The sequence below is a fragment of the Paramisgurnus dabryanus genome, chromosome 6 (genome assembly GCF_030506205.2).
Source record: "Paramisgurnus dabryanus chromosome 6, PD_genome_1.1, whole genome shotgun sequence".
Taxonomy (NCBI): domain Eukaryota; kingdom Metazoa; phylum Chordata; class Actinopteri; order Cypriniformes; family Cobitidae; genus Paramisgurnus; species Paramisgurnus dabryanus.
Genome location: NC_133342.1, coordinates 20410773 through 20434615, shown reverse-complemented (window position 1 = coordinate 20434615; position 23843 = coordinate 20410773). Strand labels below are relative to the sequence as shown.

Below are 23843 nucleotides of genomic sequence, written 5' to 3'. Positions count from 1 at the left end.
AAATAACAGGTTTCAATAATAACTTAAATAATACCTTTGGGAGTCCGTCTATGTCTCCTGAACCTTTGAGAAAAGGGGAAAATTAGTCAAAATCAAAATAAAATTCCTGCACTGCAGATCAAATGGGATTTAGTTTGTTGAATCTGGATAGTAAAAACTGAATGATTCACATCATTTTTAGTTGTTATGGATTTTACCTAATGAGCCGTTCATGTGATGAGGCTCCAGTGCTCCCATTGGACCATCTGACCCTGGGCCCATAGAAAACTACAGAAAAATATGTAAAAAATAAAATAAAAAGTGGATTTTGTGAACAGAGAAAATAAAGTCATGCAAGCCATATAAACCATAATGATAAAAGCCGCTGCAGATTAACTTACACTAGATCGGTTTCCTCCAGGTACTGAGTTTATCAATGTGTAGAGATTTTCACCAGAGTTAGTGGAGTCTGTAAAGACAGAGGAGCCATGATGATTTGTCACATCCTTCATTTACTTCAAATACAATTACGTTAGGTACAAATTGATTATTAATTGCTTTTCATTTATTTGTTATGCAGTGAGATCCAAAAGTTTCAATAAACGAAGGAATAGTTCAACCACAAATCAAAATTCTGTCATTATTCACCTACCCTCAAGTTGTTTCAAACCGGTATAAATGTGTTTGTTCTGTCGAACACAAAGGAAGATTTGTAATCAAGCAGGAAGCAAGAGCATCGCTGACATCCATAGTAGGAAAATATACTATGGAAGTCAATGGTGCATCAAAACTGTCTTTGTGTCCAGCGGAACAAAGTATTTTATACAGGTTTGTATCAACGTGAGGGTGAGTGAATAATGAAATAATTTTTATTTGTGGTTGAACTATCCATTTTCACAAAATATTTTTATATATTACAAACAATATATTTTAGGATTTTAAAGGGGCCATGTCATAAGTATTTGGTGTTCCCAGAGTACACATGTGAAGTTTTAGCTCAAAATACCATATAGACCAATTTAGAGTAGACGTCACAGTTACGTCACTGCAAGCTGCGCGCGCAATGCGGTTGCAGAAAAAGAGTGGAAATGAATTAGAATTGTCAAGAAGTGTCAGAATAAGAATGCCAAAAAAGATGGCTTTCATTTTTATAGAATACCATCGTTGAAGACATCATTTGAAGATAAACGTAGGTGTTTATGATTACAATAAGCCCTTAAACGGACAGAATGGAGCGAGGAAATCATCTGGAAATCTTTTAATAATTAGAATAGAAAATAAGTAGAGAAGATGTCCGGTGTTCTGTCGAAGTCTGTTCCCTCCATGTGTTTCTTATAGCGTTTTTATCACGTTACAATTATAATTTATTCAGAATAAATGTTTTTTATACTGAAAAAGCAATAATATCACAATTTTTTTTATATTTCATAATTTTTTCGTTTTCTATTATTTCTTTTTATTTCCTTATATCTTAGCTTTTGTCTTCTTCCTGTTTTTTCTAAAATTATTATGTTTACATACTTAATAAATATATAAATATAGCACACACACACACACATGATGTAAAGTGTTATTAATATATAAACAGGCCTTTTTAATGTTTAAACATAATACTTTTATAATAGTTTTAGAACAAACACGTAAGATAAATATAAGGAAGAAATAATAGAAAACAGGAAAATTATGAAATGTTTAATAAACGCTATTATATATAATACATGATAGTATTGCTTTTATATGTACTTTAGCGATTCAGACTGTAAAAATAATTTATTTAGCAAAAAAGAACAATACATATACATTACATACATGCATATCAGTAGCCAAGCCATTTAAACTTTTTATCTATGTAAAAAATAAACGTAACGTGATTAAAACGCTATAAGAAACATTGCACTAAAGGGAAACATAGGGGAATCAGACTTCGACAGAACACCGGATCCATAAAAAACACGGTTTAATGCTAAAACACTTCACAACCCTACTGCGGAGAAGTCACTTTCTGCAACCAGTTTGGCTCCGCCCACAAAAAACGTCATCTCTGTTTGCAAACACGAAATTGGTCTATAGATATATTATTATAACATGAGAAAATTGCCACTTTGTAGGTGTGAGCAACGTGCTGTTTTGGGTGTGTCCTTTAAAATGCAAATGAGCTGATGAAATGCAAACACTGATTGCAATGATGGTGGTTTGTTGCAATTAAAACTCAATTGTGCTGTGAATAATTTTCTCTCTCTCTCTCTCTGCACTGTGCCGTGGTTGGATGGTGCAGATTAAGGGGCAGTATTATTATAATAAGATCTCCTTATGACATCATAAAGGACGATTTATAGTCGTGCGTAGGTCCTACGGCGTAGCAGCTACGGCGTAGGTTCCGCGTCGGTTTTCATTTATACTTGTGCGTCGCCGTCCGCGTCGACGTGCAAACACACGCGAAACCGCTGGTTGGCAGTAATCACGCGTGTAACCACAGTAGCAGCAGAAGTCGTCACAGAAGAAGAATCTAAGCAAGTTAACCCACAAACGAAGATGAAATAGCAACTTGTTGTGTATAATTTGAGAAGACCAGCAATGATGGAAGTAAATAAACAGCGACTTATGTTGCAGTTTGAGTTAAATCACTCCTCAACTTGGCTAATCTTTGTTTTCACCGTCTCAAACGGAAATACCTATGACTATGAGGTTTTTTTACCTGACGGGAGGGGTTCTGGTGGACCAATCACAGAGCTTGCGGTCCGCGTAGAGCCGACGCGCTGTTAGAAATTTTGTGAGGTGCGCGTCAGGCTACGCAGAGCTACGCACAGGCTACGGATAGCCTAAGCCGTAGCTACGGCATAGGACCTACGCACGACTATAAATCGCCCTTAAGGAGAGCCAAATTTCAATTACCTATTTATTCACATGCTTGCAGAGAATGGTTTACCAAAACTAAGTTACTGGGTTGATCTTTTTCACATTTTCTAGGTTGAAAGAAGCCCTGGGAACCCAATTATAGCACTTAAACATGGAAAAAAATCAGATTTTCATGCCATGGCCCCTTTAAAAATGTGTCACTTATCACTTATCAAATGCAAGCATTCAAACCAACACCAGCTGGGCAGAGATGAAAAAGTGCTCCTACCTGCTGGACTGGGCATGATGGGTGTTCCTGGAGGACAGCCCCCTCCTGCTGTCCCTTGAGGACCCTGGGGAAACAGAGTAGAAGAGGCTACTTATTTATGGTAGGCCAAATCCATCCCTTTTCTAACCTGCTTTTCTGAGTCACATGCAGGGTACACCCTGAATAGGACTCATGGACAGACAAATACACACTGAAAAAAATATCTGGTTGCACATGATTACGTTTTCTTAAAAGTATTTTTTTTTTAAGTTGTTGGATCTACGTAATTTATCTATGCACACCAGTTCCATACATGATTGAATTAATTTTTCTTAAAATGATAATAATTTTAATTAATGTTAATTTAATTTTAAGAAAACCTGATGCAATCATGTGCAACCGATCTCCAAAATTGTTTTTTCTGTGCATATACACTGGTAGAATAAATCATAAAAAAATTATAAAACTGTCAGTTGTGAGTTCTTACCACATAGTTTCCTGGGGATGAGGAACTGTATGTCATCTGTGAAAACCAAATATTATTGAAATTATTTCTCAGATACATTTTTTATAAATCCTCTTTCCTCTGCTATAATAACACCAGTCTGGTCTTGATCAAAGTGCATTTTTTATCTTAATATCTTACTGTGTTTCCATTACTAGGATTAGGCCACGGTCTGCCACCTCCTGCTCCCCTGTAGTGAAAAACAGAGCAAGATCTGAGAGCAAGTTTTTGATTTAAAACATCACATACATTGCTGGTATGCAAAATCAGACTAAATTAGGTCTTCAAGAGTCTAAAAAAAAGTTTAAATAAAACCACAGACAAGTGTTTAATTGAACCTGAATTCACTAGGAATCGAAATGTGCTTTTTAAATTAAAGGGATAGTTCACCCAAAAAATAATTTCTTTGTTCGGATGAACACGAAGGAATATATTCGAGAAATGTTTGTAACCAAATAGTTTGTGTACCCCATTTACTTCCATAGTATTCTTTTTGCATACTATGGAAGTTAATGGGGTCCACAAACGGTTTGGTTACAAACATTTCTCAAAATATCTTCCTTTGTGTTTATCAGAACAAAGAAATGTATGCGGGTTTGTAACACAACGTAAAATATAAAAATGTATATTTTTGGGTGAACTATCCCTTAAAAAATCAAGTCATTATTTCATTTGTTTAATACTTTGATCATCGATATGCTGTTAAAAAATATAAATCTTCATGCTATTAAATGTTATGTTTGCGATAAAATAGGTAATATCTTACATGTTTACACCTGGCATTCCAGGGCCCATGGAGTTGGGAGGCCTCATTCCTCCGCCATAATTCTGTAATGATAACCACGGATCAGACTAGAATACCCAGCAACCCCGAGAAGACACCATGAGAGAGAAGAGAACAAGGGCACTGTTAGTTTCTAGACCGAACATGGAGAGGATTATGATGACTAATAAGTAAGAAGACAGACATACTTATATTAAAATGCATGTTGCATGAACTGATAGGGTTACAACTTAGAAGACATTCAAAGGATTAGTGTGATGAGAAACAGTCACAAATGGAGTTTATCTTAACTGTTTCAGATTTTTATGAGTGAGACTTTTTTAAAAAGTTTGAGAATATATGATCCAGACCTGTGGTCCTGGTCCCATAGGGCCCATTCCTCGAGGAGCATTCATTCTCTGCATCGGTACCAGATTGGGATGGCCTGAGAAAAAAAACACCATTTAAGATTAATTTTTGTTTAAAATTAAGTTCACATGTTGTTGTTTTTGGTAATGAACACCACTGGGTGTGCAGATTAGATTTTGTATAAAGCAGGGGTGTCAAACTCAAGGCCGGCGGGCCAAATCCGGCCCGCCCCCTCTTTTCATCTGGCACGCGAGAGTTTACAAATTATGTTAATTATGTGGCCCGCCAGAGTTTACAGATTATTTTATTGTTATTATAAGTTTTATTTTTTGCAGGTTATTTCCTACATTGATTTTTTTAGCAGCCACCAAAACAAATTTTTGTCTCGCCAAAGTCTTTTTGTAATGTAATTATAGTGATAATGTTGATGATTGAATGAGAAAGAACGAGCAGTGCCCAGCACGCGCGCACTATTAGAGTGGGCGTGTCTGAATGCGAACGCTGCAGGCTCCTGCAGCCTCCGGAGGTCGCATATCCAGGCTGCATACGTCATCAAGACTGTCTTGTTTCAGAATATTAACAATTCTAAAGTTAAATATTATTCTTTGTTCATAGTAAATAGTTGTAATATGCGTATGACTTGCGAATGTAATGGTCAGTTAACTTAAATAAACCAGGCTTGATGACGCTGCCTATGCGACCTCCGCATATGGAAACGGACAGTATCTGCTCGTTGTTTCTCTCCCTCTCTCGCGCCCGCTCACGCAGATCCAGCGAGAAAATTTTTTCCGTCTTGTGTACAGAAATGTTTTGCGATGTCCAGCTGATTAGTTTACAACGCGTCTATTCCCGCTAAATACGCAAACTAATGACTCATCTGACTCATTAATAAACGATTGAAACTATTGATCTGTAGCCTACAACACTGAACTCATGAGACGTCAGTCAATCGGACACTTAAAGCCAGGTAAAAAATCACAGCTTTTTTGTAAAGAGGGCAAGAAATGACAAGTGAGAGTATATGTGTCTAATAAATGCATATTGTGGTGGAGATTGTAAAACTCTTTATTAGTATCTAAAAGGCCTCTAATTTTCTGACCTGCACAATGAAGGGTAACAGAACATTTTGAATGTACTGTACTCACATACAACATGTGCTTTTGTCACCACAATTATTTTTAAAATAATCTGTAGAATAGTTGTACTCTATACACTTTGTCATTATTTGCCTGGGCTTCTACTTTCAAAGCTAGGTATTAATTGAGTTATTAACAAAACCAATAGTAAGCAAATGCAGAGAAAATTATGCAATGTACAGTAATAAAAGAGTTGATACATTCATACAGTCGTTCAAATACAACCGGCCCTTTGAGATTAACCGTAATGCTGATGTGGCCCGGGATGAAATTGAGTTTGACACCCCTGGTATAAAGCAACACTAAAGAGTTGTTGCTCTTTGCTCCCCCTACAGGTTAGAAGCGTAATTGTCCATTACCACTATCGTAAATATTGCAGCATAGCTGGCTCTGATTGGATTGTAGGTCTGCCGTAAAGCAAGTTTTTGTAGTTTTTACTCGAACTACAGGACCACGACCCGACGGTTGGAAACTTCTTTAGTGCGGTTAATGCCTGGCTCACACCACAGGATAATCGGGGGAATCCGAGGGAAAATCGGGCAATGGACCTTGATCGGCTCCGAAGTTCGGCCCAGATTATCCTGTAATGTGAGACGTTTAAAAGTCTAAACTTACACCTTGCGATATGCTCTCAAGCAAATCGGGGCCGCCCCGATCTTATCAAACATGTTTGATATTTAGGATTTTAAATCCGCATAATTACGTCAGTAATTTCACAATAATCAATGAGAGACGGAGATGATTGACAGCTTTCGGGACCGCGAAACAAGCTGCAGTACGGGTAGACAGCGCAGCCGGAGAAATAGTTTGTGGAAGTTAATGTTTCATTCTACTTTCATTCCGCCACAACTGCAGCTCGTTGGGGCAGACAGGCGATTTAAAATATAGAAATGAATTCCTCGCTTGATTCACGTTGTTCACTCTTTTATAAACATTATCTAAAATATCTTAAAAACAACAGAACATGATGATGGTCAGTCACATCACGCACCTGCAGCTATTCTGTGTATAGAGGAAATTTAATAAAATAAATAGGCATACACGAAATATGTTGCACTTAAATAATTAGCATATTAACAAAATGAATTTAAATTGATATGACGATTTTCAGTTCTTTTTTGTGACGTGCTCCACAAATGCACAGAAACTGATTGCTGAAACACCGCACACTTGTGAATCTGATGCGCCTCATATCCAGACTTACAACGTTTTACATTAAATTACATATTTGTCCAGAACCATTGGTAATGTAAATACTGAATTTAACACTAGACATTACACTGCAAGATAGAATAGATTAGAATAAAATAGAAACTTTACTGTCATAATAAAACTATAATGAAATTTGTTAAGAAGCTCTCAAAGACCAGTAGCCTCAGAAGAATAAACAAGAAAAATAGAATTTACATATATATATAGCTACAAATAATATCACTGCAGAGCAGTATATATACAGTGGAATTAAATAATGCAAAATGCAAACAACAGTGCAAAATAGAGTTTAACCAAGCATAAGTCATTTAGCAGCAATGCTTATAAACCTACAATAATATTCCTGTTAGGAAGAAACAGGAAAACAGAGCATTGATAGAAATAGCATACATCACTTAATAGTAACTCCTAAATGTGCAAAAGTGATATATAGGCTAGCCAATTATATTTAAAATATGTTTTTAAATAGATGTTTAAATTTAAATAAATCTTGCATAAGGACTAGACCCGAGTTGGTGCTAGATTGTGCACACATCTACAGTATGCATTCAAACACTGCCTGCATAACACATCCTTAAAACATATCATGATCATTGCCATAAACAAGAGCTGAGGAGGAGAAATCGCCTAGGTTTCAAAATGAAAGCTGCTACTTTGTAAATATTTAAAAAGAAATCATAATAAATGTATCATAATCTTCATTCCTTTATATACTCTTCTCCTGAGGTGACGTGAAGTGCTTGCTCTGGCAAGATAATCCTAATAATATCCTTTAGTGTGTGATGCACTAGGATTTTAAATTCCTGTAGTGTGGGCATGTTTAAGATTTGAGAGAAGAATATCTGACAAGATTCTCATTATGTGTGTCCTGCAACCAGATTTCATAATCTGCCAGGATTTAAAAAATCCTGTAGTGTGAGCCAGGCATTAGGCCGATAGAGGGCTGCAAAGCAAATGTGAAAGTGCCGTTCACCCGTTTCAAGTGGATGAACCACTGAAACTTTTTTGGAAACGTTATTTTAAGGTAAAAAAACTCTTTGGTGTTGCTTTAAGCAGTATATGACCTTTAGCAGATAAAAATATACCAGTATGCCATTTTTACACATCAGTGTTTTCTCCACATTTAAGGGGAACATTTTCATTACCGCAACGTGTCCATGACTGGATTTTGGTTCTATGACATGGAAAATGTATAAATAAAAAATAAAAAAATAAAAAGCTTCAGTGCATGTTATACTATAAAGAACTTAAAGAAACATGTGGTATTTGGTGATCATTGGTAAATGTAGAGACAATAATAAGGAATATAAATGTGTCCAAGACTAACTTTGTCATCATCCACAACAATTTTCAATCAATGTTTAAGCCCTAAAGGAACTAACTTTTTTTTTATTGTTGGAAGGGACATAATTGACTGTGACACTCAAGATGGCTACCAGGTACACAGTTCTTATTTTTTCTCTCCAGATAAAAGTTGAAATTTTGTTTGTCATATTACCTAGACAACATTTTAGTTCTCATTACCGAAACATGAGTTTGTAAATGCATTTATTTAATGTAATATCATGTTGCGGTAATGACAATTTTTGATAATGATAATCAAAAAAATTTAAATAATTCTATAGGAAATATTTTTTAAATCCTCTAAAAATAATGGTTATAGTAAGTTCAGACCTTAATCTTACATGTACAAAAAACAAAATTGGCTTCAATGGCTTTTTAAGAAAATCTGATGCTGGACACCATTTAAGTCTGGATTTCATGAGAATCACCCAAGTGAACTTCCGGTCTGTATTTATTTATCCATCTGGCTAGTGGCTAAACTGATCTCTAAAACAAATACCCTGTAAAAAATAAAAGAGACGACGAGCATGCATCACAGCTGTGTGGAGAGGTTTGGCAGTCGAGCTCTTACCTGTTGGTTGTGCAGGGTCCATCATATTTGGGGGTAAAGGCTGCCCACCTGGAGGCTAAAAAAGCAACAATAAGTGAAAATAACTAACTAATAAAAAAAAGTTTAAAACATTTTGCTGCTTAAAATATGATAAGTTGCTTTTAATAAGATATTGTAGGACATACCGGGTTTCCCATTCTGATGGGTGGCCGTGGCCCTCCGGCATAGCGTGGGGACATAAATGGCTGCGAATGCGAAAAGAAGCAGTCAGTAACATACTTTTAAAAACAATCCCATAATGCATTGCAACAACATGTAGCCTGCCAATTCAAAGCTAATGAACAGAAATAGAGATATTTTAGCAGAAGCATAGTGTTCAGAGGTATCGGTTTAAAAGAAAGCCAGATGACAGCAAAAGGACATTTGTGTGTAGATAAGAGCATGATTACCTGTCCATGTGGGCCCATCATGTTAGAGTTAGGAGGTAGCTGAGCGTGAGGGGAGGGCTGGGAACCAGGTGGTCCCTGCAGAGGGGGCAAGGGGAGAAAGAGGAGGTTGCCATGGTGCCAGGAGCATCGAGACAAATGCCAAGAGATAGACAAAGCAAAGTCAGAAGCAGGACAGGTGGAAGCATCAGGTGCAGATAAACAGAACACAGCCAAAGGTGCAGAAAAATCTTTTTTGAGCTGGATGAAAAAATCTGATATCATTCATAGAATTTTTAGTTTCAAGGTTTGTAGACTATCTGACATAAAAAGTTTAAATGACACCACGCAGATTTGAATTCTCATTCATGTCACCACTAGAGGGCAATGAGGTTTAAGGGTAGACTAAAAGACTTAGTAAGCCACTATCTAAACTAAGTTTTCCTGCATGCGCTGCTGACGCACAGTTCAAGACCGGGATAAACCAGTTCCATGTCCTACAGCTCTCGGTATCTGAGAATCTTTTTTGTGTGTTTACCACAAAGTCCTCAGTGCGTTTTGACCTGATCTGCTTTAAGAAATAAAGTCAATATAAACATCCTGTCATCCATAAATCTTTTCCAAAAACTAATTTAGATATTTGATGAGTCACCCTCTCCGAAAACCTCCCGAGTAATGAACTGGTAACTCCACTGCTGAAGGTGCATCTCACTGACATATTTAACACTACTCAGCAGGGTAACAATAACCCCAGCTCTCCGAGAGCAGTCATCATAACCCTGCCCACCATTAGCAGCTAATGGTCGCAATCAAACCGGTTCCCTGCAGACGCTGGGCTTGGCAGATGACCAGAGACTGTGGCATAATGGCTCCTCTGTGTGCACAGATTTCCAACAATCGGCACGTGTCTGTGCACCTGAGGAGCTCAGATTGTGATTGATGAGAAATGGAGAAGGGTTAAAGGTTGAGGAGGAGAGAAACAGCAGTGACCCACCTGGAAGAATCTGGGGGGCATGGGGCCGCCTGGCATGCCATCTCCAGGGGTCATGTTGCCTAGGACAGGACTCGGTGCAGCAGCAGCGCTCTGTGTACAGAAGAGAGAAACAAGGTATTGATCTGTATGTGGATGGAAACAATATTTTTCAGCCTCATTCAAAAGAAACGCAAGTATATATTCAGTTTTTTTATTTCATTGGAGCAGTTTACCCATAAATAATTTAATAATAGTGAAAGTTGTTTAAAATCATTGGTTTTTTATCTTATGAGCAGATGAACTCAGTGGTGTGCCATGTTGACTTCACAAATATGTTTTATATACAGGACTAAATTATGTTAGATGGTAAATGGCCTCTGTAACTGAAATCGAACACTTTCACAAACTGCTGCATTCACATTGTTATGTGTATTCTGCTGCAAAACCTCCAAAATGTACTAATCTTTAAAGTTAAAGCAGGTACACTGTATTTGAAACTAAAACATTTACTGAAAAATGTAACAGATTCAAGAGTTTGTCAGGGGCTCTACTTATATAATTCAGAGCTAACTGCAGAAAGTATCAACAAGTCATGGCATGATTTCAGAATTCCCCCTCTAATCTGATGACAGCATGAAAACACTGAACTGCAGACTAAACAAAATTATTTGGAAAATATTTTAAACACTACTTAGGCCCATTTGAGTTTAGTCATAAAGTTTAAGTTATAACAAGACAAGTTTCACTTTGAACAACTGACATCTTTGCTTCTTATTCAAATTATTATAAAAAAAATTAAAAGTCGTGTATGCATGATGTTGCATTGGTGTGTTCAGGGTATAAACGAAGCTTTAACTACAGTTTACAAAGACATAATCCAGGGAAATGACTACAAAAGAGGATTAACAAATATTAATAACAGATGAGTATAGTCTGTTTTTTACGTGTACACAAATGTACATGCATGTTTAAATGCACAACCTTGCAAAGTACAGTTTATTTGACTTGTACAGGTACACACAGATGTTTGACGCATGCGCACTGCGGCAAAATGAAATGCATCTCCCGGGCTACTTAGTATATTCGCGTACTGTACCCCTTTCTGATGACAAAAATTGTATTACGCACACTGTACGTGGACTGTCGCATTCGGGTAAAAATTGACCATACGTTGGGTTTTTGTTTTCAATACAATTTTTTGTGTAATAATTTTTTGTCAATAAATATCTTAACTTATTACCCGCCAGCCTTTGGTTTTGAAAAGTTGCCCCCCCATAATTTTTTGTGATTTTCACAAATGTTTCACAAAATGCCTTTCAGGAAAATTTATAAATATTATATATAAACATTATATAAACATACAAATATATCAAATAAAAGAACAGACCCCCTGCTTTCAAACAAACAAACAAACAAACAAAATGGGAAAAATCATTTCATCCTATCTATATTTGTTTCTCTGCTTATAAAATCTTAAATATGGGTATTTTTCTTAAAAAAAAATTTTGGGGCAAAAAGTTGAAATAATAGCATTTTTGTGAAGGAATTTTGTTAGAGATTCAGATTCAGAATGATTATCTAAACAAACACAGAGTTTAAAATTAGTAAACAAATCTGTTTTTTTCATAAATTGGCCATCTAGTGGACAATCACGGTATTACAGATTAACATAAAACCTCATCAGGAACACTTTTTGTCTAGGGCTGTTCCGAATACCATTTTTTGAGCTTCGAAGCTCTAGTAGAAGTTCAACAAACTGTAATAAAATGGTAGCATACTTTCAAAATCAAGTTTATTTACTAACACTTACACCATCCAATATGTTTTTTAATCAGAACAATAAAGAAGATATTTTGCGGAAAACCCCAGTGCTCCGTCATGCAAGTCAACCGATCCACCACATTGAGAGCTAAAGCATATATATCCAATACAAAGTAATCCCCCATAACTCTGTGTGACATATTGACATATTGTCTTGTGAAGCAAATCAGTTTTTGCAAGAAACTGAACGTTATTTACAACACTATTAGCATGAATGCCAAAGCAGGAAGCGCGCTTCTATTTAAACTGGTGGCATTTGGTGGCTGGCTATGGATGTTAGTCACTTCCTGCTTGGCAAAAGCTCTGCATTAACACTGTAAAAAAATGTATATATATATAATTCCAATCTTAAAACTGAAAATCGAATGTCAACCCATGGAACGAATATTCGAATAATCTGGTCCAGCCCTAGTTTTTTCATGCAAATGTTTTTTCTTAATTAACAAGATAACTCGTCAATGGCAGGGAAAGAGTTAACAGCTTAGTGTTTTGTCCATTTTGTACTATACATCTCATATTTTGATGGTTTAATCTAACCTTAGGGGGCACTAAGAACAAATATTTGTACAAATTTCCCCCCACAGACATCACTTTTTGCCACTACTGTATTTGTGGGATCAAATCCTTTCAAAAACAATGTGAATATTGTGCAGTGATACATTTTCCCACAGACCTAAATTCAAATCGATGTGCAATCAATGTTAACCACGATTGCATAGCTTAATAGCGTTCATAAAACAGATTTTACAGTCATAAACAGGTAGGGAAATTAAAAGCAACCCAGAAGAAAATCAAGTCTCTTCCCTGTTATCTGTCGTGGCATTATATGAAAGTCATAAGTCTGGATGCCTGACACTACTTCAGCAAAAATCCATCTGTCAAACAGAGCTGCATTAATGTGGCATTAACCCTGAATAAAGACACATCATCAGCCATCCCTCACTATCAGGGTTTCATTGAATACCCCTCTCTTAAGTTCAATCTCCTGTGCTACAATATCGGCTCTAGGTCAGCAAGCTGATAACAACAAAGGTCGGGATTTGAGAGACTTAAGACAGGTGAGGCGATATCTTCAGAAATCCCTCTAAGCGGATCATTTAGATACACAGCCATTCCTATCGGACCGTTGAGATGGTGAAAGATAATGCTGAACCACTTTAAAATAACACTTTCATTCATACCACATCATCAATATCTCCCGCAGAGTTTTGCATTTGAGTCAGTTTTTTGCCTAGATAATTTATTATTTATAATATATCCTAACCACAACCACAAATGGATCAGTATTTGTTATGACATGTGAAATATTAAAATTATACTCCAAACCCTTCACACTTCTTGCTCAAGTTTATCAACACCTCATCATCCTTTCAGATCACCGAATTAGGCCAGAGGGACATAATTTAGGGCATTTCCTTAACAGTCCAAACTAATCTCCTTTGTCAACACTGTTGTACCCTCTGTGGACAAATCACACAAACAGAGATTAATGGGTGAGATTATAAAACACCAAAAGAGTGCAGATGTCAGTGGATTTGTTTGTTTTTGAAAGTGTCAGATCAGGGTTAAAGCACAATACCCAACAGGGACAAAACTAAGACGGCAGGTCTGTTATTGATCAGACAGTTCATTTTTTTCCCTACAAACTAAGAACTCAATATAAGACCACAGTTTAGTTCTAGAAGGGAGATGATTCACAAAAAGCTTCCTCAAAAGACCCTACCATGTCAGAAATAAAGGTACAAAAGCGGTCACTGGGATGGTACCATTTAAAAAAGTCCTAATATGTACCATTTAGGTACAGACATATACCTTTGAGGACCCAATATGTATCTTAAAAGAGCCAGTATGTACCTTTGAGGACTAAGGTGTACTTTTTAAAAGTGACAGCTATGTACCTTTATTTCTGAGAGTGTACAGTAAATGTATGAAAATAAATTTCAGAAACAAAGCAGAATATAGAGTACAAATGTACTTGTTGCAGTCTGGTACAATTTGAGTAAAACCTAGAATTTGTTTCTGTGACATTGATGAGCAAAGTTGAGGCTGTTTACACCTGATATTAAGATGCTTCAAAATCATTAAAGATGTGCAGATTGCATACATAAATACTTCAGATTAACGCAGATTACCGAAGCGAAGTGTCGTGATGAAAGGAGAAAACACATTAAAGACCCACATCTGGATTCATTGGAGTTCAAGCAGGTGAGCTTCAGTTTTGCTTGTGTTTGCATTATGAGTGTTATGTCATATTTTCATTTTAATGCTGGATTGAAATAAACCACCGTTTTTGAATTTAATGGTTAGTACAGTACCAGCAGGGCTAATGCTCTTACTGTCAGGTATCCTTATTAACTATTTAATGCTTTAAAAACTTGTACAAATAAAAGAGAAAACACAATTTTACACAGCATAGCAGGCTTTAAAATTTGTGTGTTAGAAAATAAAAAATGTATGGCTAGCAATGTTTGTCATTTTATCTTTAATATGCAAGTATACTTTAATCTGGTTTTTCCAAATATAATATAATAGCTCAGTTTTAAAAACAGTTATTTAGTGCCATTCATCTAATGTTGTATATCCATCTATGTTTAATCAGTTGTCTTACTGAAGTTTATTGTTTTTGTCAGCAGACTGAGGATGATGTTCATCAGCATGAAGGACACAGCGACAACATCTGCTGAAACCTTTCAGCAACAGATACATTTTATACTTGGTAAATATATTTACTTACACTTGAATTAAATACAGAATTGCAATGCTTCTGTATTATTATTTTAAATAGACACGTGTTAAATAAAAAAATATTTTTTTTAGGTACCGAGAACCGCAAATTTTGACTGGTATCGGTCCCGACTACTGAAATTTTGGTACCGTGACAACACTACCTCCAACCATATGAGGCTGTTTGAAGAACATCTGCCTGATAATCAGACAATGATAATGGCACAAAGCACACAACATCTTTAAACTATGAACAACTAAATATAAAATTATTGATTTGTGCTGTTCATCTCCATAATTCATTTCTTTATAGAATTAAATTCATTGCTGTAATATTCAAACCTTACAGTATTTTCGACTGAACGGAAATACAAATCCGACCACAGCCTCTGTAATTTTTCTCCCCCTGGTCGACAACCCACTTCCTGAGTCGATCTCATTTACCAGCCCATCATAAACCCCTGTGGGGATCTCAGGACACGCCCACCGACACCGCCAATCAGTTTAAACAACCAGTAAAACAACTAAGCTTCCCCCATTTCCTGCTTAGTCACTCTCACAGAGTACACGGTGGTCTACTGAAGCGATACTTGCACAGCATGTGCAGTGACCACCACTGTCATAATATTACTTTTATTGCCATGTCTAAAAGGAACATCAGATGCGTGTGTTCCTCTCTCATCTGATATGAGACTGATGAAGCTCAGGAGCCACACATTAGATGACACTCGAGACAGCAGACCTGCACCACGTACACGGACAAAGCTGCACTTCACGTTCTGAGATCATTAAATGAAAATCCTTGTCTTGCTTGAACCTCAGTACACAACAGATGCATCTGGCGTGATGATTGTGAAACTAATATATTCATTTGATCTTGGCCTGAGAGGTACTTGATAGTCTTCTTGGTGCACGTATGTAGGGTATTTGAAAAAATCTTCAACTCAAAGGGATCTCTGACCTTGAAAGTATGAGTCAGAATAGCTATGGGTGGTAAATAACAGGTAACATAAACTATAGGCTATTAAATGCACATGCTAAATGCAAAATAAAATGTATTTTATTTACCACACATCTGGATTTTTAACAAAAAGTCAAATTCTTTAACTTTTTAAAGTAAACTACGTTTTTTTTCCTTTTTATAATGGGCCAAGCACAATTTTTAACATAAAATCAAACATCATGGAAGAAATATGGAGTGTGAAAAAGATTTATATTAATACAAAAATACAAACAAGTTCATACATGTCACTCACATAGTATGGTAGCCCAGTTTGTGCTGAACAACACACAGTGTTATGAGACGTTTTTATGCTTTTAAGCAACTGAAAAAAGCAGAAATGTCTGTGCAGGTCAAAACTTCTCAAGGGGGGCAATAAACTTAAGACCCCAGAGGGTTAAGCAGCAAGTGTAATCCTACATAAAAGACCAAAGTATTTTCATTGGAGTAATACAACATCTCATTCTAGTTATGGCCTGTGATCGAGTGGATGTCTACTTTGCATACAGCTTATCACACAGCGCCCATTTAACAGTCAAAATGTCCTCATTGTGCTCCTACTGTCTGTCACTGGGTGGACAGGTGTTACTGGTTTCTGCATTCACACTCTTACTTTCCACATGGAGCGACAGCCAGCTTTTAAGCATGACTATCGTCTGTCTCCACACACGCAGTGAGGAGATGATTGCCATCTGCCTGGTAACAAAGCTTCTTAATCTGATGCCATCCATACATCTGACCCCAACCCAGGCAAGATCCAACAGCTCAGTGGTTAAATGAATGATTATCAAATACTGAGAACTAAGTGAGAGATATCGCAGAGGAAATACTCGCTCTGGTTGAGCAGCAGCATTTTAAGGATAATTCACACAGACCTAACAACATTTTAAAGGAATAGTTTACCCAAAAAATGAATTAACTTATTCCATCCTGGGTGTATATGCCTTTCTTTAGCCAAACATAATTAAAGCTAATATGTTAAATAATATCCTCGCTCTTTTCAGCTTTGTAATGCATTGAATAGTAACATTAGCATTCAATATAATACAATAGTGATAGTACGTTTTTACACTGGGCACATCTGCTGTGGTCTAAACCCGAGTACGATTGTTCCTGCACCTCCTGCAGCGTTGGTCTGGTTTCACCCTCACTTGATTCTATCTAACCCCGGTGCACTTGCGTTCATCTCACGTCATCACCAACGTGCACATACAAAATGATGTAGGACAAAACACGTCTCTAGGACACACCCTATTTTTTATTACTTTGCCGTTATCATGCACAGCAGTGACATAAGATAAGGTTCATTGCAACGCTCAATTCATCAGTTTTCATGGTAATCATGCGTTGTGGAAAGTAATGATTGTTGTCGTTGGCTAAAACGCAGGCGCAGGTTATTGTACTTTCGTGACAACTGCGCAACTGAGTGCCACTTGCATTCACGTTCACACGAATAGCGCCACAGTCCTAGGGACGACTTCGTACAGGCAGTCTTGGGTTTGGTTCCATGGTGTGCTCCTGGGTCTGTATGACAGCGTTTACATTAGGGGTGTAAAAAATATAGATACATGTGAGTACCATGATATTTTGTTCGGCAGTACCGTATTGATTCTTAAAAAGGCATACAAGAATCATGGCAGTTTTTTCTTTTTGAGTTCACATCTTGACTACTAGATAGCATTCTTATCTCTGAACTTAAACAGTGACAGGAAGTACCAACATAGAGGCGCGGCCAATTTTTTTTTGCTAAGGTTTACATACGGTGGTGTGATGTGAATGACAGCTTTCCTAAAATGATATCCTATTATATTCCACAAGAGAAAATAGCCTAAATCTTTGCACTGGTTTGAAGTACCAAAATGTATCGCAACATATCGCATGCAACCGCTCCCCCCCAAATACAGTGATGCGTATGCTGCATCTACAGCCATGGTTCACATATTAACAATTTTTCATATTCTCTCGTCCTAAACTGTCATTGTGAAACCACCAAAATTAAGGGCTCATTTCTTTTTTGGGAACTACTACTTTAACCTTCTTATAGCTGTGTATTTCTAATAATTGCAAACAGAAGTCTTGTGTTGACACTGTCCTGTGCATCATTGTGCACTTTAAACAAAGACAGTTGCAAAAAACTGAGGTTGTGGACAAACCCCTAGTTCATGAGATCATCAGTTTATAGCCATACTTATGTTTATACAGAAAAGCACAGCCCTATTCACATTTACATGTATTCATTTAGCAGACGCTTTTATTCAAAACAACTTACAAATTAAAAAGCATTTAAAGGGGTCATATTATGAGATTTTTTTTAAGATGTAAACTAAATCTTTGGTGTCCCCAGAGTGTATTTGTGAAGTTTTAGCTCAAAATACGCCACAGATAATTAATTATAGCATGTTAACATTTCTCATTTGTAAGCCTGAACAAAAGTGTGCCGTTTTTGGGTGTGTCATTTAAAATGCAAATGCAGATGATGCAGATGAAATGCAAACACTGATCACAATGATGGTGGTATGTTGTAATTGAAACTCACTTGTGCTGTCAATTATTTTCTCTCTCTCTGCACTAAATGGCAGTGCTGTGGTTGGATAGTGCAGATAAAGGGGGCGGTATTATTGTAATTATTGTAAATCACAAAACAGGCAAAATCTGAACAACCTAATTTTTCACATGCTTGCAGAAAATGGCTTACCCAAAGAAAGTTACTGGGTTGATTTTTTTCACCTTTCCTAGGTTGATAGAAGCACTAGGGACCCAATTTTAGCACTTAAACATGGAAAAAGTCTGATATGACCCCTTTAAAATGTACCTAAGGAGCCAACTAATTCTAGTTTTCTAGTATATCTAGTGTGCTTCAGCAAGGATGCTTACTGCATTGTCATGGCAACAGTTTGCTATGAAGTCTTTTTAAAAAGTACTGCATGTATCTTTTGAAGAGAAGACAATCCCATGATGCAATGCGCTGATCTCAATAAATGCATCATTAGAACAGCAACATAGTAATGCCAAACTGATGCTCATGTACTTTGTAAAGAGCTCTACTTTGTATAGTTGCTCCAAATCGGTCACTTATGAGATTGCAATTTGGTTAGGATGCTGCCTAGCTAGGCTATAAGCATTAGGCAGCACGGCTTCTAACTACGATTAGTAGCAGATTGTGTACATCAGTTCAGATTTGTTGTTTTGTCTAGAAAAAATGGGGGGAGGGAAAGGAAGTAAAAATGAGGAGAGAGGGCTACAAAGAGGACCTAACCACAGCCTAAAGCAACACCTCCTGTCTGATGTCAGGAGTTTCCCTGGAGATTCATTAATGATTACCAGAGACACACTGACAGACTTTTGTGATACAACAGTACTAAAAGGAGGAGGTTACATTGGGACAATAAGAGACCATAAATTGTCCAGATCTATAGAGGTGTGATACTGTATACAATACTATAGATTTCTCCATCAGACAGATTTGAAGAAATGCAACCGATCCACTTATAAATGCATCATCGCTGCAATTCTCAAGCCATTGAGACAGAATCAACCAACAGATCAGTGATTTCTGTCTATGAGCACCACCAAGACCATTACTGTCAAGAGCAACTCTATCAGAGCACTGAAATACTGAAAACTGATAGGCTTGCATGTTAATGGCTATTGACAGCTGTTCCTTAGGGAGTCCGGCTCATATAAAGTAGAGAGCAGTCGACTTTAGGCAAGAAGCTCCCTCCATCTGCTGTCATCTCCAGTAGCTTTTCAGCTCTTCCCCTCCCACAGTCATATCTGTTATAAAAGGGGCATCTGCTCACGCCCCCCACCTCCCCATGTGCGCAAGGCTATGTTCTCAATACTTCCATACTAGTTCGCAAGTATGTAAATATACAAATTCTTTTAATAAAATATGCCAAAATGTACTCATACAGTACTTTGCAAAAGTCTTAGGCCACCATGCCAGAATTAGATTTGCTGTTTTTGCAATTTTATAGTGATAATTATTTCTCAGTCTCTTTAATAGAATACATCCAGAAAAATACAGAAAATATGTAAACTGATATGTCAAGTTTTTAGGGTAAACTCCCCTTCCACTTGAGCATGCAGGAAACTGCAGGATCTCTTAAATCTAAATAATATTAAATCCTAATTTCTAATTTTAAAGAAATTTGTCTTTTTATATCATTCGGCTCAAAAACGCTCAAGATGTGTTTGGTGCCAAGAGAGGTCACACTAAACACGCCGATGCCTAAAGAAGACATTTAGTCCTGAAATTTTTATTTTTTTTTGTGCATATTTCCTATATTTTCTGTTTGTATCTTAATAAAACAGATTGATAATAAATATGGATGGACTTTAAAACTTCTAAAACAAGTCTGTTGGTGGTGGCCTAATGCTGCGTTCAGACCAGCCGCGGTAGAGGTGTCAAGCGCGAGTGATTTCAATGTTAAGTCAATGTAAAGACGAGTGACGCGTGTCTGGAGGTCTCACGGCGCAAATGAGGCATTTAGAAAGGCGCGTTAGATTTCATTTGTGCGTCTAGTTTGCGCGAATGGTGCAAATTGAGCGTTGCGGCGGAAAACGCGCGAGTTGAAAAATTTGAACTTTGGCGCTTGGAGTTTGCTCTAGTAGTGACGTAATTACGGAAAGCGAACAGAGTCGCAGACGGGAATTTCTCGATAACTAGAATTTCACGTGCGTCTTTCACGAGTGAACGAAGCGAGTAAACTCAAAATGTTCAAGCAGCAAACGCGGTAGACGCAAATTTGACGCCTCAAACACGGCTGGTGTGAAATTACTGTAAGACTTTTGAACACTACTGTATATACTAAGCATACTAAGTATAAACAGAAGTCACTTAAAAAATTTTGTATATCCCGCAATGCAATGCACACAAGGACCGGATGCAATGTTTAAAAACCCCTAAAAATGGCCATAATTATGAAAAATCAATAATATTTAGATCAAGCATGATCTGGCAACTCAGTAGAAATGGAATCTGTCTTGTATTTTTTTGTGGGAGCCACAACACACTCAAAAGTGGGAATCAGACTTGCCGGAAATCCAGCACGACTGTAAGCGTGTCTGCTTTCACACTGTTTCCTTACTGAGGGAATCAGTACCAGGACAGAGAAGCAAACACACTCACAGATCTCATGGGCTTTGTGCCGATGCCTTGACTGCACGCTGCTGCTGCTACTCCCAGGGGGTTAGTTTGCAAAAATGGATGCAACTTACTTTACAATAATAGTAGCTGGCCTAAAAATTATGGCACGCAGCTAAAAGAGGTCTTTAGGAAATTTGATCTACTGTAGGTCCTCTGACCAGATCATCCATCATGTCCATATTAAAGTCCTGGACTGCAATGTTTCCTTTGATAAACTTGTAAACATGTTCCCATCCCCATAAATTATTGAGATGGAGGGTTCTGCGGTTCATGCACAACGTTTGACCTAAAGACTATTTTGAGCAATGGTCTGATAGGCAGAGAGACTCTTAAGAGTTCTAGTATGGACTCAGAGGAAGGGTAATTAGTCAGGGAGAGTACTTTATGAGCTCTCTGCTGCCCTTCTCCAATTGACCTCCTTGATAAAAGCGCCATTACTGGCAATTAGGCCGCAAGATGCAAAACAAGCATCTCTAGGAGAATCTACGGACGGTTTCGTATGAAGAGACGAGCTTCAGTCACTGGAGTTTGCAGAGCCACAAAATTATCATTTTTCTGATATGAGGTGAGCAGGTTTGCTGTTTTACAAGACCAGTATATTTTGCATACTCAGTTTTGCAATTGAAAGCATTACATTTTCATGACAAAATCTGGCTTAACCTATTGCATTTATTAATCACTGGTAACAAGCCTTGGTATTTGCTTCTCAAATGCATTTTATAAGGATGTAAGGATATTTTTACTGGAAAGCAAGACTAAGATACTTATTTAAAAAAAAAACTAAGATTGGTTGTCACTCATAGTAATTCTAAATGCTTTTTTTTATTAAAATCCTTATTAAAAATATTGGTGATGTCAAATTTACATACTGTATGGCCCCTTCCTTTAGGCTGAAAACGAATACAGTGACAATACAGATTAATTATGCATATGTGCCCTATAAAGATTCGAACAAACCAAAAATGATGAATAAATTTTTAACTACAGGTAAGGTTAGGGCTACGCCCGAAGCAGTCAAACTGTTTTTACTTTCAAATTTATAAAGAAATCTGTTAAGACAGCATGTCTGTTAAGAGTAGGGGGAAGGGAGCGTCAGCAGACAGTTTGCTTAAGGCAGACCACCCAGGTCACCTGCCACCTGGGTGGTTGTCATGGTAACCATATCCTTTCCAAACTGCTACATTCAGGTGAGAAGATGGAGAGAGGTGAATGGGCCAAAATGCTTCACGTGCCATGCTAATTAAAACTGCATGCCTACGTCTGTGTTTCTGAATGACACATATCTACGTCCACAAAGGACGTGCTGTACTATCCGTTTATTGTAAATAAAGGAAGAGAGATAGACTAAAAGAGGCTGTTTACTGCTCAGTGGTAGAGCATTACATTTGCAGCAGAAAAGGTCATATACGTTTGAATCCAAGGAACATACATACTGATAAAAAATGTATACCTTGTAATGCACTTTAAGTTGCTTTGGATAAAAGCATTTGTGTAAATGTAAATGAATAGCATTCCTTCGAACATTGGCTACATTGAGAAACATACCTATGGTTACTATGCCTATGGTTAATAATTCAACCCAGTAAGAAAATTACCACATCATTTACTCACCCTAATGCAATCCCCAATGTATATGACTTCCTTTCTTCAGCTGAACACAGTTAGAGTTAAATTAAATAATATTCTGGGTGTTCCCGGCTTTGTTATAGCAATAAGTTGCAGCTTTTAGCTACATTTTTTAAGCTTCAAAAAGCCCATCCATTCATCATTAAAGTGAAACATACCCTGCATCCGAAATCGCATACTGTCACTGTAGGTAATGAATTAGATTAAATCATTGACTGTTAAAACAATAGGTACTATAGCATGAATATGGATGGTATGAATAAATTCGGATGTACTACATCCGCCATGTTGATACATCATGTGACAGACTCGTCCTCCCTACTGAAAAATCCAGCAAAGACCAGCAAAAGCTGATAGCTGGTTTAAGGTGGCAGTAGCTTGTCTAAGCTAGTCATCCCAGCCTGGCAAAGCTGGTGGGTCAGCTGGTCTTCCAGCCTGACCATCTAAGTCCAGCTAGATCAGTTAAAAAAGTGACCAAAACACAGCTAGACCAGCTTGCTACACCAGTAATACCAGCTAAAAGCAAGCTGGGAGACCAACTAAAACCAGCTCACCAGCTAATGCTGGTTTTAGCTGGATTTTTCAGTAGGGCTACTTCTTCTTCATTGGATAACTCCTCTTCCGGGGGCTCACAGGATAGTAAAGTGTTAATCGAATTAACATTTTAAGATCTTGCTGAAAGTAGTAGGTCATCCAGGATCTTTCGTATGCTGTATATCAAAATACTATGTCTATGTCCGAAATCGCATACTGTGACAATAGGTACTAAATAAGATGCAGTACCTACTCATCGACCGTTAAAACAATAGGTACTATATAGTATGAATATGGATAGTATGAATGAATTCGGATTTACTACATTCATGTTGAAACATCACGTGACATACGTTGTCATAACAACAAGTTAGTCGTTAACTGGAATGACGTTAAACTAGTGCAATTTAAACACAAGGGACAGCTGTTTAATATGTGTATTTGCATTTGAATAGAGCTGTGTTACCGCTTTTGGGCATTTTTGAATAAAACAACGCCACTCTGTCTTCTTCTTTGTTGGATAACTCCTCTTCCAGGGGCTCACGAATGAACACTTCGGGATTTTGCCGGAAGTAGTAGATCATCCGGACACTTTTCGCCTACTGCTTTTGGAATACTATGAGTTCGAAC

General features: G+C 37.3%; 1 protein-coding gene across 4 annotated transcripts in view; it reads right to left on the bottom strand.

The window, feature by feature from the left end:
- The window catches only part of ssbp3a (single stranded DNA binding protein 3a), a 34436-nt gene that overhangs the window by 1733 nt on the left and 8860 nt on the right, over nt 1-23843 (bottom strand). The window contains exons 5-16 of one of the 4 annotated variants that reach the window (XM_065275963.1): nt 10381-10470; nt 9411-9485; nt 9147-9206; nt 8983-9037; nt 4722-4795; nt 4354-4439; nt 3729-3777; nt 3570-3605; nt 3104-3167; nt 381-448; nt 198-267; nt 35-63 (exon numbers count right to left, since the gene is read on the bottom strand). In XM_065275963.1, the coding sequence (XP_065132035.1) occupies nt 35-63; nt 198-267; nt 381-448; nt 3104-3167; nt 3570-3605; nt 3729-3777; nt 4354-4439; nt 4722-4795; nt 8983-9037; nt 9147-9206; nt 9411-9485; nt 10381-10470 (756 nt within the window). The remainder of the gene's footprint in view (nt 1-34; nt 64-197; nt 268-380; nt 449-3103; nt 3168-3569; nt 3606-3728; nt 3778-4353; nt 4440-4721; nt 4796-8982; nt 9038-9146; nt 9207-9410; nt 9486-10380; nt 10471-23843) is intronic. The other 3 variants (XM_065275964.1, XM_065275965.1, XM_065275966.1) reach the window with 3 other exon arrangements.